This window comes from Lacerta agilis, chromosome 15 (assembly GCF_009819535.1).
Source record: "Lacerta agilis isolate rLacAgi1 chromosome 15, rLacAgi1.pri, whole genome shotgun sequence".
Taxonomy (NCBI): domain Eukaryota; kingdom Metazoa; phylum Chordata; class Lepidosauria; order Squamata; family Lacertidae; genus Lacerta; species Lacerta agilis.
The window spans coordinates 2,165,757-2,182,666 of NC_046326.1; the positions used below are offsets into that span (position 1 = coordinate 2,165,757).

Below are 16,910 nucleotides of genomic sequence, written 5' to 3' on the forward strand. Positions count from 1 at the left end.
TTGCTGTCAACCTTCAGTGCCTCCCTAGTGAGTTGACAGCTCCCCACTCCCCATGTGTCATGAAAAAGAGCCTAATACCAAGCAGAGCTATTATGTATGCAGATGCTACCTGTCTGAAACCCCAATCTTAGCTAGAAGGGCATTTCAGATTGGATTCAGGAAAAGAAGATGTGATGTGAAGGGACCAGAGAGGCTAAAATTCCTCCAGAGCGTATAATAAATTTTTTTTGTGGGGTGGGGTGGGGGGGTGGGAATCTTCCTTGAACAGCATCTCAGATGGTTGAACACATTTATTGAAAACATATTTAATTCACAGCTGATGCTCTTTCTCCATTTTGTTTTCTTTGGGCAACAAGACTCTTGCTAGGGCCCAATCCTGAAAATCCTCCAGCTGGTGGAAGGTGCTGCAAGGTCAAGCTATTTGTACCATGTGATGCAGGGTAGTCTATGAAGGAAAAATCTAGGTAATCAACATTCTATCTAATGTAAGGTTTTCACTTGTATTAAGTGAAAACCATTGTTAGCATTGCATATAAAAATGCTGAAATAAATGGCGGTTCACATTTTTCAAATGTTCTGCATGATTTGCTGCTGCTATTAACAGGGATTAGAGCTGAGAGTGTACAGGCTGTCACTAATGGCATAGAGTGAATAATATGAGCAGATATGTTACCCATGGTTTCTCACTAAAGAGTATTTGAATTTACAAAAACCATCTCTGAGAAGATGAAATGGGTGGGCAGGACTACCAGCCCAAGATACATCTGTGATGGAAAGGTTTATCCACACTACTTTTACCACCTCTTTTGTTGTACTAGATAGAGAAGAGGTCATTATCTGCTGTCCAGGGGCGTAGCAAGGTCAATTCGTACCTGGGGGCAAATTTTTTTTTGTCAAAACCCCCCCCCCCAGGCATGGGAAGGTCAGGTGGTACCCGGTGCAGAAAATTTCTCGTCAACCCCCGCATTGATCCCCCCCCCGGCAAAAATGGTTTTACATTATTTCATATTTTCTTACAAAGGAATAATAACAAGTAATAATAATAAAAAACTTTTATTTATATCCCACCCTCCCCGGCTGAAGTCGGGCTCAGGGTGGCTAACATCAGATACGTAACATTGGTATAAAATCAAAAAATAATTAAATTACCTCCTAAAAACATCTCAAAATCAAATTAAAGTCTAATTAGATGGCTTTCCACAGGGTTAGGGTTGGGAACAGTAAGTGTTCTCTGAACTGAAATTTCAGCCTTCATGACATAGGAAAACAGCCAAGTGAACAGCTATTTTGGTGGAGGAGGGTCAAGATATTAACCGATATGCATGAAATTTCATATATAGCTATATAATTCCTAGTATAGTAAGATAAGACCTTCGGAGCAGGCATTAAAAAAAATTTCCCCATTCCCCCCCCCCAAAAAAAATTGTTCCTTGATAATTTGTCACCACCTCCATTATGGAACACGGGGTGGCCCACCCCCACCCCACCCCCACCCCACCCCCACCCCACCCCCCTTGCTACGCCCCTGCTGCTGCCTGAGTGTACAATGATCCCTTAGTTTTGCTGTTCAGCTGAGATCTCGTGCCCTGAGACTGCAATGGGTAGGGCAGGGAAAATTCTGCAAACCTATACATGTCTACTCTGAAGTACGGTAAGTTTCATTGAGTTCAATGTGACTAACTTCCAGGTAAATGTGTGCAGGAGAATTGCAGCCTGAGGGCATGTCTGCATCATGATGCACAGCACATCCCAACCTCATCCCCTTTTCTAATGATCCTCCTCAATCACATATTGAGTCACTGTACCATGATAGAAATGGAGCCTTCAGCTTGGTGTCTTTTTTTGTCAATTTCTCTTGCAGTCAAAAGTAGAGAAGTTCAATTGACAGTTTTATTTTATTATTTTTTTTAAAAAGCATTTGGAGAAGATGTGTGCTGCAGTGTTGTTGTTGTTTTAAGGAAAGTGTCTAAGCATTAGTGGTGGCCCTGCTGCACTGGGAGGAGGTAACGTTGTTAATACTGGATCTGGCACTTCTGTTTCTTTGGTGCTTGAATGGGGTGGGATCAACAGGTAAAGATAAATGATCAATGAATTACTGTATAGAGCACCATCAGTATGTGTGCCATCTTACAGAGTTACACAAGTAAAATAGATTCAAAAGGACCATATAGTCTAAGATATATATAGATATGCACACACACTGGGAAAAGCAGCAAAGAGAGAAACAAGACTAGGAAGGTATGCAGATATAAATGCTGTTGTATATACTTAAAGCACATTAGTTGCAGCTGGAAATAAGGATTAAGGGGATAAGCCTCAGACCATATGGAATAGGAGGTTAGAGGAAGGATTTAAAGGCAAAGAGAACAATCACTTTTAGGAGGAATACAAAATACCCTGGGTGAAGAGTTGTGTCTATGGTAGGTATGTGACATTTCTAGAGGGGGAGCCACATTAATCTCAGACTCCATTCGGTCCTCACAGATGCAGAGGAAGGACTCACAGGGTGTGTATGTGCACATAGAGCGGTGAATGATGGTGATAGTCTTCCATAATAAAATGTTTCAGGAAAATGTTTAAATTCTGGGGCAATGTGGTTCCCATCTTGGAGAAAGTCATTTGTATCCACCTGTAATTTTCCATATCACTTTACTCAAATCTCTGTTGTTTTAAACCACCATTTGCCTCTCGGTTCCTTCTGTCCTTGCTCTATTCAAACTTCTGCCTTTGTTTTAAACCAGGGGTCAGCAAGGTTTACCTTGCCTGGGCAGGTTCACTCCAGCGGAGATCCCTCTGTGGGTCGCGGTTTCTGGCATCTGCATCTGTGCAGACATGATTTTTGACACCTGCGCATGCGCAGACACGATTTCCGGCACCACAGAAGCAAGTCCCTGTGCCGTGTCGGTTTAGTGCAGTGTGCGGGGACTCGTTGAGCAGACAGCTTGGTTCGGGGCCGACTCATGGGCCGGTTAAACGATCCCCGTGGGCTGCTTGTGGCCCATGGGCCTTAGGTTGCCGACCCCTGTTTTAAACCACCACTGTTTCCCTTTCAGTGTTCCACACTTTTCGTTTCCATGCCATGGCTGCTGCTATTGTGCAGCCTGTCTTCATGCAAATCTAGGATTGCAATGTGTCACTACAAAACCTCCAATAGGGGTTGTGCTGTGGGAGTCTTACATTGTTATTATAAAGAGAGAAACTGTTTACCATGATAATATATTCTGTTTACAGGTAGGTAGCCGTGTTGGTCAGCCATAGTCGAAACAAAATTCCAGTAGCACCTTAGAGACCAACTAAGTTTGTTATTTGTATGAGCTTTCGGTATCTGAAGAAGTGTGCATGCATACAAAAGCTCATACCAAGAACAAACTTAGTTAGTCTCTAAGGTGCTACTGGAAGAAATGTTTTTTTTTATTTTGTTTCAATGTATTCTGTATGTGCTTACTTTGATACTTACTTTTGCTTTATGATATTGGTACAATGGTAACTCGGTTTACGAACTTAATCCGTTCTAGAAGTCCATTCTTAAACCAAAACTGTTCTTAAACTGAGGCGCGCTTTCCCGAATGAGGCCTCCTGCTGCCGGTGCCCTTCCCCCATTCAGATTCCATTCTTAGACTGAGGTAAAATTTTCAAGCCGGGACACTATTTCTGGTTTTGCAGAGTTTGTAAACTGAATCATTCTTAAATCTGACTGTTCTTAAACCGAGGTACCACTGTGTATTAGTATAAGTGTATGTATGCTTATACCCGATTGGCCAAAGTGCAACAAACTATTTCAATAAAATATTATTTTAAAAGTGTGTCTTATGCTGCAGATTGAACAAATAAATGATGGGTGCCAAGTCTAAGATCATTAACTAGACTAGGGAAAGAAGTGGAATCCAGAGAGGTGCTGTGGGTCTTGTCTCTTGTGTTGTTGGGAATACCATTTTTTTAAAGGATTCTGAACAAAAGACAAGGTAGTGAAATGCTTGCTTCTGTGGGTTTCCATTGGATTCTTTTCATTCATGAATAAGGATCCTTATGTTCCTTGGATTTATTAATCTGCTTTCAGGGAGCTATCTTCTTTCTAGTCAGCGAGAGCTCTAAAGAAATACATTTTTTAAACCATCCGACTGCTTCTTAACGGATTAGAGACCTAGTGGCTGTGTCACAATATCCAAAGCCCTAGGGATTCATTTTCCTGTACTGAGAAGGGCTGTGGCCTTATTTGACTTAGAAGCAACCAAGATCACATACATGAATGGGAATCCATAACTCCTACACAAAAATGGAATCCATCTTTCCATTCAGTGCCAAGACCTATTGGTAGGATGTGTCCAGTTTCTGCTTACCTGTTAATACATGGCCCTTTGGATTCCCTTTCTTCAGGTCAGCACCCTGAAATGAGAGGAATAATTTTGCAGCTCAGTGTTGTGCATTGCCAAGAAACAAAGCATTCAACCTTTATGTTTCATTATTCTGCATAGTCCTTGTTTAGTCAAACATAACAAAGCAGGTACAGAAAGCTGGCAAAGATGAAGTGTTGTACACCTGCCAGAAGCCAAAATAACTCATCCAAAGCTGGCAAATTTATCTCTAGGCTAGAGGTCCTCATCTCCTGACACATGCTGAAAGTAAAACCAATAAAATGGACAGTCCTACTGCTTGCAGGCCACTTCCTTCCAGGGATGCCAACTTGAATTAAATACTGGTGTGTGTGTGTGTGGGGGGGGGGTAAGCCCTGCCCCATATAATTGATCACAATACAAGGTGCATGCACACCATTTTAATGGCAATGGTATTTTATTGGTGTGTGTGTGAAGGGACCCGAACCCCTAGGAGTTGGTGCCTATGCTTCCTCCCAAGGTTCCCACTACAGTACTTCCACCTCATTGGTCAGTTCTTCCCTGTTAATGAGGTTCCATGGCTGCCATCCCTAACCTGTTATATCTCTAGTTACAGGTAGGTAGCTGTGTTGGTCCGCCATAGTAAAATAATAATAATAATAATAATAATAATAATAATAATCCTTCCAGTAGCACCTTAGAGACCAACTAAGTTTGTTCCTGGTATGAGCTTTCGTGTGCATGCACACTTCTTCAGATACCTTCGGACTTCCATTTCATGTGGCTCAATGTGGTGCCTTCCAGAGCCGTCTTAAGGGGATCTGCCGCCCTGGCGCGGCTATCCCTCCGGCGCCCTCGCCATGCCGCCTCTCCGCCGCCTCCCTCCCGCGCTTGCCGCCCCTTGGGAGGGGGGTGGGCGAGCGGGGGATGAGGGGCGTGGCGCTGGAGCGGCGCGGGGCTCTGCGCGCCCTTCCAGCGCTTCTGGGATGGGAGGCGAGGGCAGCCGGCTCGCGCTCCCGCGCGCAGCCGGACAGCTCGCGCTCCGCGCGCAGCCGGACGGCGCGGCGCGGCTGGGCAGCTCGCGCTGCATCGGGCGGCCGGCCGGCTGCGCGCAGAGCGCGAGCTGCCCGGCTGCGCCGCGCCATCCGGCTGCGCGCGGGAGCGCGAGCCGGCTGCCCTCACCTCCCGTCCCGGAAGCGCTGGAAGGGCGCGCAGAGCTCCTGTGCTCTGCTGGGCAGCCAGAGGGCGCGGCGTGGCCGGCCAGCTCCCTTGCCGGGAGTCATAGGGCACTGCCGGCAGGCGCTGCCAGCGGGGCTGGAGGGCGGAGGCGCCCTCCAGGCCATTGCGCCCTGGTGCGCCGCGCCACCAGCCCCAATGGATGAGACGGCTCTGGTGCCTTCCATAGTTCCAGTTACAGGTAGGTAGCCGTGTTGGTCTGCCACAGTCAAAACAAAATAAAAAATAAAAAAAACCTTCCAGTAGCACCTTAGAGACCAACTAAGTTTGTTCTTGGTATGAGCTTTCGTGCGCATGCACACTTCTTCAGATGTACATGAAAGCTCATACCAAGAACAAACTTAGTTGGTCTCTAAGGTGCTACTGGAAGGAATTTATTTATTTTTTATTCTGTTATATCTGTTATATCTCTCCACTCCCAGCTATGAGGGGTTGCAGAACTAGGGAACAGCTGTCTGACTACTTACAACTGGAAATTTTAGCTGTGGCAAATAACCGCTACAACCTTTGATGAAAAGCCTTTCATACCAGGAGAATAAAATGTTATTTTTAGCTGCTTTATACAAAACAGAGGATATAATAATTCACTACAAAGTCTTGTCTGGTTGTTGCAACAGAAGTTTCTTCAAGTTTACTTAGCATTCTTTAACTTTGTTTCCCCCCCCCCCAAAAAAAATCCACTTGACACATTGTTTTGTGTCTAATCTAAGCAGAAATGATGGGGAGGGCAAATGTACTGGTGGGAGCTGTAGTTTGCTTGCTAATTTATATTTAAAGTGTCATTGCCTTGTCACATTGTAGAGTTCCCCTGAATCACAGGCTGTGCTGTCACTGTGGCACAGAGGAACTGACAGACTGATCGTACTGGACCTGTTATCTGGGCAACAGGTTACTAAGAGGGCTACAAAAGCTTGCTTTTAAAGCCCTGACACCATTGTGCACACAGGTATTCAGGCAGCAGCTAATTAATATCTTTGCAATGGCAAAAAGGTCACTGCAGTTTTAGAAAGCACATCAGCTGGCACACAGACAGCAGGTACAGTACAACCAAAATGCCTGCAAACCTTACAAGGCCAACTTCCATATTTCTATATGTTCATCAGCAAAGTTCTAGCAACTTCAGTGGGGAATTTCATATGTGATGCTAAAATGTGTATTTGATCTCTCATGTTTTTGTGTGTCACATATGAACCCTGTTAATGTGAGAGAAAATTCAAGATGTGTCAAATGTACAGTGTAGTCGAAGTAGACTTTATGTTTGTAATAGGTACTGATTTAATCCTGCTACACTTGTAAAATGCACTTTGCAGATCTGATTTTGGGATCAACTAGACTACAGTTTAGTCAAAGTTAGATAAAAAGTTAAAACATGAAGGGCCATTGCTCAGTTGCAGAGCATCTGTTTTGCATCAGGTGCAATCCCTACCACCTCCAGTTACGGAAGCTGGAAGTTGGCATAAGTGTAGTAGTTAAGAATGGGAGCTGGGAGCTGTGTTCAAATCACCTCCCCTATGAACTCACCAACTGAGTGTAAACAAGGCACTGTAGTCCCGGCCAGAGTTCCTTCGTGTAAGGTGGGGAGATGGTTGCAGCATTGTCTTGTCTTACAGGACTGTTGTGAAAATGACCGAGAGCATGAGATTCTTAAGATCAGGGTTGCGGGTTCAAGTCCCACCTTGGGCAAAAGATTCCTGCATTGCAGGGGGTTGGACTCGATGACGCTTATGGTCCCTTCCAACTCTTCTATGATTCTATGAAGGATGCCTGAAACCCTGCCTGAGACCCTGTACAACTACGGCCCATCAGTGTGGACTGTAGGCAATACTGAGCTAGACAGAGCAATGGTCTGATCCATTATAAGGCAGCTTACTATGTTCCTAACAACAAGGTTGCTGACAATGCCTCCAGTATAATGCAAAAGTATAAAACTGATTAATATTTTAAACATTCTTTTTTACAGGGATACAACTACAATGAACACCTGGTTTTGGAGGAGGGTACAGGTTCTAAGAGACTCTTCAATGACAGCGTGTCATTCAACTGCTGCTCAGGCTTGGCCTGTTCCATGCTATCTGGTTTCTGCTCCTCCTCTCCCATTATTTCCCAACTTCTGCCTCCTCCTCCTCCTCCTCCTCCAACCACTCCTCTTCATCTGTCCAGTCCCTGACACTTCCCCTATCACTGAAGAGCCTTCCCCTTCAAAGAAGGCATCTGGGAACAGTGGTGGAGCTTCATGCTCTGGCACCAGGGGGCGGAGAGCAGGCGGGGACGGGGCTGGCGTGATGGCACCCCACCAGGATCACGCTGCCAGGGGCGGCATGCTCCCCCCGCACTCCTCTTCCTCCTCCAGTGTCTGGGAATAAATCTTGACAGTGATCCAGCTCAGCTGACTACACCTCCATCTCCAAGGTGACCGCACCAATGTGAGCAAACCATGCCTGCCCAGCCTCTATGGAGGAGGAGTACCCGCTTGCTTGCCCAGTCCTGATGTAACCTGTGTGAATACCTCTGCCTGCCCTGCTCTCCAAAAGGAGAGAATAGGGCACATGCCAAATGGTGAATCAGGGTCTTAGCTAAGCCTGGCCATATATCACAGTGCTTAGTGGTGCTTTAGCTGTTTGTAACCTGCAGGCCCATGTTAGAGTGCTGTACTGATTTGATCAATAGAACTTTAAAAATTTCCTGTTGTGGTAATCGTTCAAGTTCTGAATTTGAGGAACTCAGAAGCAGAGTAACAAGATACCAAAAAATCATTATATATGGGGATACTGATTGCAAAAATGTGAAAACTGCATACAAAGGTGTGTTTATTGGGAGAAATCTGTACTAAAATGCTGATGAATTTTAATCAGGGTTATTTTCAAATCACAAATTGGTATAGAAATTTAAGATTTTTTAAAAATGAGAAACTTAGAGAACCAACGTATTATTGGTCTGGTTCCAGTGTTTTGGTTCCCTCACAAAGTACCGTCCTTGCTCCATTTTTTCAGTCCCAAGGTAGAATTGATTGTAGTGCAAACCTAGATGTTCTGACTCCTTCAGAAAAACAAGGCAAAGTCATAAGCTTCTGATACTATTTCAAGTGATAACATGCACTCAATAAAGTATAATGCAAATAGACACATTTCTAAAATCTCCTGATTGGGCTATAGGGTAATCTAAAAAATAATATATATTTTAAAGAAATTAGCAGCTGTTGAACAATAATTTATCTGCTGCTGAATAATTAGGTAGCAAGTAAGTACAGAAATGGGATGCGGGTGGCGCTGTGGTCTAAACCACAGAGTCTAGGGCTTGCCGATCAGAAGGTCGCCGGTTCGAATCCCCGCGACAGGGTGAGCTCCCGTTGCTCGGTGCCTAGCAGTTCGAAAGCACATCAAAGTGCAAGTAGATAAATAGGTACTGCTCCGGCGGGAAGGTAAACGGCGTTTCCGTGTGCTGCTCTGGTTCACCAGAAGTGGCTTAATCATGCTGGCCACATGACCTGGAAGCTGTCTGCGACTGGACCTAATGGTCAGGGGTCCCTTTACCTTTACGTACAGAAATAGGTTAAGGAAGCTAACAGTAAGGAGGCAATAAGGAATAAGGCAGTAATACAAAGCAGGGCATGCATGCATTGTGTGCCAAATGTATCTCTGTAATTTCCTGCCACATCTGTTGCTACTGTACTCTTATTTTCCCCTCCTACTCAATTCTGATTTGCAACATCCCTGTTAATCCAGTCATAGCCACACACCTCTGAACCACTACTACATTTCAGGTCTGACCTGCTCCAACAATAGCAGTTGTTAGCATTTGAAGATGCATATTGATTACTGTTTCAAATAACTGAGAATGTTCCGTTCAAAAAAAAAAAGGGGGGGGGGAATTAAGTTTCCCCCCCCCCTGTCATGAGCTGGGCATTTACTGTGGAATAGCAACACTTTGTTCACTCAGTTTTTACTGGGTATCTGCACAATACCATGAACAAGACATCATCCTCTTATATTTCCCTGTTCACCTTCACTTTTTCCTCACAGTTCAGACTGTGTAAAATTCAGTGTAATAGTAACACACATAGAGATGGCATATTGTCCTCTATGATGGCTATTAAATAACCTGTATAGATGACTCTAGCCATTATCTTCTCTGTGATTTGGTTCTCCTTTCTGGGAATCAATTCTATCACATCTTGTAGAAATTGGGACATATTTACCAGGTCAATTCAAATACTATGTTATGGCCTGCAGGTGGAGGTTAAGAATTTAAGTAAAGCCCTGCTGGATCAGGCCAAAGGCATCTTGTATCCAATAGCCAGTGCTGTAGTGGTAATTTATGAAATGCGGGAGCCCTTATAACCACACCCTCAGAGTCCCATGCCATAGCACAAAGAACAGTCAAAATATATTAAAGATCAGCAGAACAATAGCAGAATTCCCACTTTATTAGTATCAGGTGACAAAAATAGACCAGTGAACTAGCAAAGCATGGTGTATTGGTTACTACGTTGGACTTTTAGCCATGACACCCATTGGTTCATCTACCTTAGTGCTGTCTACACTAGACTCCTGTTTAAGACAGGGGTCTAAAGGCCCATCACAGATGTGACACCATTCATTAAATCAGCAATTGCATGGATACCCCCCCCCCCAAAATAAATAGTGGGGGGGGGCTCCCCACCTCCACAGTCTGCATTGTATCTTTAGAAGAGGGGAGAAATAGGGGAACTTAACTGTTTGCCCCCTGTTGTGCTCCTAATCCTGACCCCAATCCAGAGGATTCATACAGCTGTTAATTGTGTCTAGTTGGGCTCCTTATTTGGAGATTGAACCTGCATTCTTTTTGCATGCAAAGCCATGTGCTCCACCACTTAGCTACTGTCCTTCCCTTTAACATCTCAGTAACCAGAAGCCTATTGACTTTTTATTAGCTTAATGGTCGTTGTTTGAATAGTAAGTCACTAAGAATCTTGGGTGCCTTCCTCTCCCACCCAGCCGTGAAACTAAAGGGGCCAGCAACAATCTTCTGGATAGACGGGGTCCCAGCAACTGCGCAGAGCATTTCCTCATTCCACTTCAATTACCGACTGCAAACTGCCCGCCCACTGTGAAGCTTTCTAGCCCCTCATTGCTGACTCCTCCTGACCCTGCCAGAGCATGGGGTCAGCAGCACATTTCTGTGAGTGCAAGGAGAGATGATTTAATCTTTTCATCCACTTTTTCCCATTTATCAGGAGGAATAAATCACTTTCCTTTGCCTGCCAAGCTCATGGGCCAGTGGAAGATGGAGTCAGGCAGAACCTGCCTCCTTTGAAAATAGCTTCCTGGTGTTTGCTTCTGGCTTTGGCATGGGAGTGGCCAGCTCCTGCTGTTTCCTTGAATGTGCTGATTAACACCTCAGTACAACAATAAACAGAACCACCTAAATACAAAAGTAAATCATTTAATCCCCCCCCCAAAGGTAAATGACTAATCTATACTAGTTACAGGTAATTTCGGAAATAGACTGGAAAGAGAAGTTGCTGAATTGCAACTCATTACCAAACTCAAAACCACGGAGAGACCTGATCTGAACAAAGACATTGGATTCTTATCTCATTATACATGAAAAGCTATATTTAGCCATCTCACCCCTTGCTTTTTCCTTTAGGACTAATTGCAGTCGTTAACAGTCATCAACAGGTTTTCCACACCCATCAGCCCATCACCCATTCCCACCACCTCTCTGAGTAATACCCCTCCCCACCCTCTCACTATATATAAGGGTCTGGTGACTTCTGCTTCAGTGTATCTGAAGAAGTGTGCATGCACACGAAAGCTCATACCAAGAACAAACTTAGTTGGTCTCTAAGGTGCTACTGGAAGGAATTTTTTTATTTTTTATTTTGTTTTAACCTATACTAGGTATTCCCTGAGGGTACTACGGTCTCCTGCTCCAATTCATGCTTGTGGCACATGGACCCAAAATGGAAATAAAAGCATTGAGTCTAATTGGCTGCAAGGTACCTGACTGTCTTGATGCCCATGCCTGGTTTAATCCAGATTGTAGGGAACATATTATTTATTTTGAAAAAGATATATTGGATTGATGTCTCAGAAAAACTGCACAAAGCAAACAATATTGTTCCAGCAGTCAGCTATCTTAGAATAATGTCTCCATAATGTTTTATGTAGCAAGAGCATTACTGTTGTTTCTTGTTATTAGATTTTTTTTTTAAAAAAATCTATTTGTACAATCTTTTATATCCTGATTGTTTATCCTAATTAACCTTGGATTTCTTTTGTGTAAGAATGGCAGAACAGACATATTCTAATAACTAAATAGTGCATATATAACAACACAGACACTAACAAAATCAGGAGATTCCTGTCCTTGTCAGTTATTTCCTGAAATCTAACATTCTACAATGTTCTCAGCAACAGGAAGTACGTCCCAAGCATTTTGTTAATAGCAACAGCTATTTGATGCATATAATGAATTTGTCTAACCTTTTTATTGAACTCCACTGCAGTAGTACCTAAGCATTTATACAAAGCTTCACAGTGCCCAAAGCACTTCACATACATTATCTCAATGATCCTTAGTGTGCTGTGAGGAGATAATTTTATTTCCCTCTACCACACACCCAAAGCTTTTTGAGTTGAAAAACCCAAACCCTTTTAGCTTTTCATTGAATAAGGGGGATTTTGTACCCTTTTCCATTTTGTTGCCTTGTGTTTTGTGAAACAGCCTTTGAAATAAAGTACGTGTTTTAAAATAAAGGACACCTGCCAACTGTAGTGCAAAAGATGTGCAAAGTGAATAAATTACTTTTCTAATCTGCCATTGTTGTACACCAATTCTGTCCTGTCCTGTTGTTCTGAATATCTCTTTACTCACTCAGCGTAACACATTGGGCTGTTCTGAAAGCACAGCTCTTTTGGAAATCTGGGTATTTGAAGATTTGGATTATGAAACCCAGTGCTTTTTTCTGATGGGTCACAGGGGTATGCATACCCCTAAACATTTTGTGCATCTAACGGGAAAAGAAACTTTAAAAATTGATTTTTTTTACTTTCTTCTCTGGCACGGTGAATTGTCAGTTCCGCTGCTACCCCTGATGGTGGCCTCATTTGCTGTCACAGTGTTGCCCGAGTCTCGGACAGAAGCTAGCATTTAATGCGTGAAGTAGGAGTTGGAATCCAGCACAGTGATTGGTCAGTATTTATTTATTTATTTATTTTCCCTGATTTGAACTATAAAATGATGATTTTCTTGAGTCAAAATGAGAGTACCCCTAAACATTTTTTAAAGGAAAAAAGCACTAATGAAAGCTCTAAAAGAAAAGAAAAGAAAAGAAAAGAAAAGAAAAGAAAACATGGGTTCTATTTCCCTCATATCTGGCTGTACATAGTGCACAGCAAAAGATGAGCACTATTGCTAAGAAACAGCAGACTTGCAGTGCAATCCTGTCTAATCAGAAGTACACCCAACTTAGTTTAATGGGATTTACTTCCAGGTAAGTGTGTGGGACATGGGTGGCGCTATGGTCTAAACCACTGAGCCTAGGGCTTGCCGATCAGAAGGTTGGTGGTTCGAATCCCCACGATGGGGTAAGCTCCTGTTGTTCGGTCCCAGCTCCTGCCCACCTAGCAGTTTGAAAGCACGTCAAAGTGCAAGTAGATAAATAGGTACTGCTCCAGCGGGAAGGTAAACGGCATTTCCGTGCGCTGCTCTGGTTCGCCAGAAGCGGCACAGTCATGCTGGCCACATGACCCGGAAGCTGTCTGCGGACAAACACCAGCTTCTTTGGCCTATATAGCGAGATGAGCGCCACAGCCCCAGAGTTGTCCGCGACTGGACCTAACGGTCAGGGGTACCTTTACCTTTAAGTGTGTGTATAAGATTTTGACATGCTTTAGAAGTCAGAAGTCTTAGGAATTATAACTCCTAGCTCATGCATAGCTTGCATCCATAGTGGTACAAATCTATTGGAAGAGCTGGCTAGGCTTACCTAAAGCTTAAAACCATAGTACTCTTGTGGTACTCTGCTCCCTGCGGTGGGCAAGATTCCTGCATTGCAAGGAGTTGGACTAGACGACCCTCAGGGTCCCTTCCAACTCTACAATTCTATCATTTTATTATTTCTGCTGTTGGGTTTTATCCAACAAAATTTTACTTCAAGTAGATGCCCTGAAATTAGTTTGTCATCCCCATTCATTTCATTATATCTACTCTGAGCAGGACAGACACTGGATACAACTCATTGTTACTGTTGTTTTTCAATAATCAGCTAGGCATTGTACAGTAATTTATGTTAAAAGGAATACAGGATCCCACCCACAAGTTTCCAATGTAAAAATACAACATCTTTAGGAAAAGGGAAAGGGGGTTCACTTATTATTCGGAGCCGAATCAGTCAGCCAGCAGGCTAGATGGATTTTGGATCACAAAAGATTTAACATTAAGAGTAGGAAAAATAGAAACCCAACCAAAGTCGTTATCAGATCACAACCCAGTGTTTTTATCCCTGAAGGGAAAGGAAAGAGAACAATGTGGATGGAGGCTAAATGAAGCTTTACTTAATGATGAGGAAATAATTCAAAAAGCTAAGAATTCCTTAAAAGAATTCTTTGAATTCATCTGAATAAAGGAACCAATATTGAGATTGTATGGGAGGCAGGAAAAGCGGTAATGAGAGGTTTCTTCATACAGCAGAATGGGATCCAGAGGAAACGGAAAGAAAAAGAAACAATGGAAATATTAGAGGAGATTAAAAAGAATGAAAAAGAATTAGTGAAGAATAAAAAAAAATGGGAAGTCAACCCAAAATATTAAAATGCTGCAAGTCCAATCATCAATGATTTTGAATCAAGAAATAGAATTAAAGATAAAAATGTTATAACAAAAGAATTTTGAACTGGCAAATAACCCTGGAAAGCTGTTGGCTGGGCAATTAAGGAAGAAACAAAGTGAAAAGTTGCTAAATAAACTGATTGCAGATGGTAAAATAATTGATGAACCAAAAAAGATAAGCAACAGTTTCTTAGATGGGTATTTTTGCTTGTTGAAGGGACGGGGCGGGTTGGTTAAGAGCTTTAATAGCTGCTATTATATCGTTTATATAAAAATTAAAGAGAAATTAGTATGATGGAAATCCAACAAGCAATGAAAAGGATTAAAGTAGGAAAGACCCCAGGTTCAGATGGATTACCGCCCCAGGTCCAGATGTCTGCTCGTGATGCAACACGGAAAAAGGTACTATGATGCATATATGGTGGAATTGTTTAAACATCAAACAATTTTGGGAAACAATATACAATGAAATGAAAAAAATGTTCAGATACTCATTTAGGAAAACATCAGAAGGCTTTCTATTGGGAATAGTGCCAGGAAGTCTAAAGGAAGAAGACAAGATATTAAATTTATATGCAACAGTAGCCATACTACTACTACTACTACTACTACTACTACTACTACTTTATTTATACCCCACCCATCTGGCTGGGTTTCCCCAGCTACTCTGGGCGGCTTCCAAAAGAATGTTAAAATACAATAATCTATTAAACATTAAAAGCTTCCCTAAACAGGGCTCATATTGCATAATGAACACATACAACAAATCAATATTAAATTATACATAATGTCATCCCAGCAATAATTTAATAGCAGGGCATGGGCAAGCCCACTTTCCCATATACTTGTCACCACAAAAAGCATGAAGGGTAGCTAGGAACAATCAAAGATGGAAGTTGGCTACTTATAAATGGAGCTAGTCCAGAACATGGTTCTGTTCTGGATTTGAAAGGATGTCATCTAATTTCCCTGCAAACAGATCAGGATGAATGCTTAGTTAAACAGGTCATCTGCAACATTGGGAAGTGTGCCCCAAACTTCTTAGACTGGAGGTATATTCTAAATTACAGAGCTTCCGTCATGGCTTTGAATGCAGAACAATTATAGGGAGATCCACTCACAAGTTCCTTTGAGTTCAAGAGAGCTTCCTCCTAGCCAGGCAAAAATTGTTTTAAATGTTTTAAATTTTGAACTGGTAGTTCTATTGATTTTGATGGTTTGCATGTATTCTTAGGTAAAAATTGGAAAAGTGGTGTAATACCGACAAAAACAGAGTGGCTTGCCAAATTGCTGGAGTATTGCAATATGTCCAAAACAATGGGAGAAATCAGAAGGATTTCAAAAGAGAAGATAGACAAGGAATGGAAGGTGTTTAAAGGATATTTGCAAAATTATACTGAAAAAACCTGAACACCTATTAGAATAAACAAGTTCCGTTATAAATACTGAAATACCAAATAATATAGATAACAATGTGTAACAGAAAAAGAAGTAGAAAGTTGGTCTAATAGTGTGTGAAAGAAAGTAATAGAGATGGAAAAAAATTGCAACTGAGTAGATTGGAAGTCTAGCACAGGGTGGGGTGAGGGGTGAGGGATGGTGGTGGGAAAATGAAGGATGTGTGAGATTGAGTGTGGGTATGTATGAATATTTTTAAGGATTGTATGAATGTATGTTTGTTTGTATATCTGTAATATGCATGTATAAATGTATTAATGTTGAATTATCTCAATAAAATTAAGATTTATTTATTTATTTTTTAAAAGATAGATTACCGCCCAAATATTATAAATTATTAGAGGATCTACTCTATATAAAGAGGTAGCAAACAACATTCTAAATACGGGGAAACTACCAGAATCATGGGAGGAGGCCTACATAACCCTGATCCCTAAGGGAACAGATCCAGCATCAGTGAAGAACTACCGACCTATATCTCTTCTTAATAACGACTATAAAATATTTGCAGATATTCTAGTAAATAGATTGAAACACATACTCAAATACTATATTCACAAGGAGCAAGCAGGATTTCTCCCAGGACGTCATATGAAAAATAATATAAGATATGTAATAGCTACTATAGAATATCTGGTAGTCAGAAATGAAAAACAGGTAGAGTTGCTGTTTATTGATGAGGAGAAGGCATTTGACAAGGTCTCCTGGAGATTTATGAAAAAAACATTAGAGATGATAGTTTGGGGGGCAAACTCACATCCCTTGCGGGGGGGCAATTAGTGCCAGCACCTTCTGTCAAGAGTCTGGGTGTAACCTTCAACGTCTCCCTCTCTATGGAGGCGCAGGTTGCAGCTACAGCAAAGGTGGCATTTTTCTATCTCTGCCATGCTAAGTAGTTGGTCCTTTACCTTTCCTGCCCTGATCTAGTCACTGTGATCCATGCGATGGTGACCTCCAGGCTTGATTATTGTAATTCACACTATGCGGGGCTGCCCATGAAGCTGACCCAGAAACTCCAGTGGGTGCAGAATGCTGCAGTGAGGCTACTTATGCGGTCTTCACCACGGGACC

The 16,910-nt window shown here is 42.4% G+C and overlaps 1 protein-coding gene across 1 annotated transcript in view; it reads right to left on the reverse strand.

Annotated features, from left to right (window-relative positions):
* The window catches only part of PEBP4 (phosphatidylethanolamine binding protein 4), a 270,124-nt gene that overhangs the window by 38,701 nt on the left and 214,513 nt on the right, over positions 1-16,910 (reverse strand). Inside the window, exon 5 of the mRNA XM_033172042.1 lies at positions 4,338-4,383. Coding sequence (XP_033027933.1) covers positions 4,338-4,383 — 46 coding nt within the window. The remainder of the gene's footprint in view (positions 1-4,337; positions 4,384-16,910) is intronic.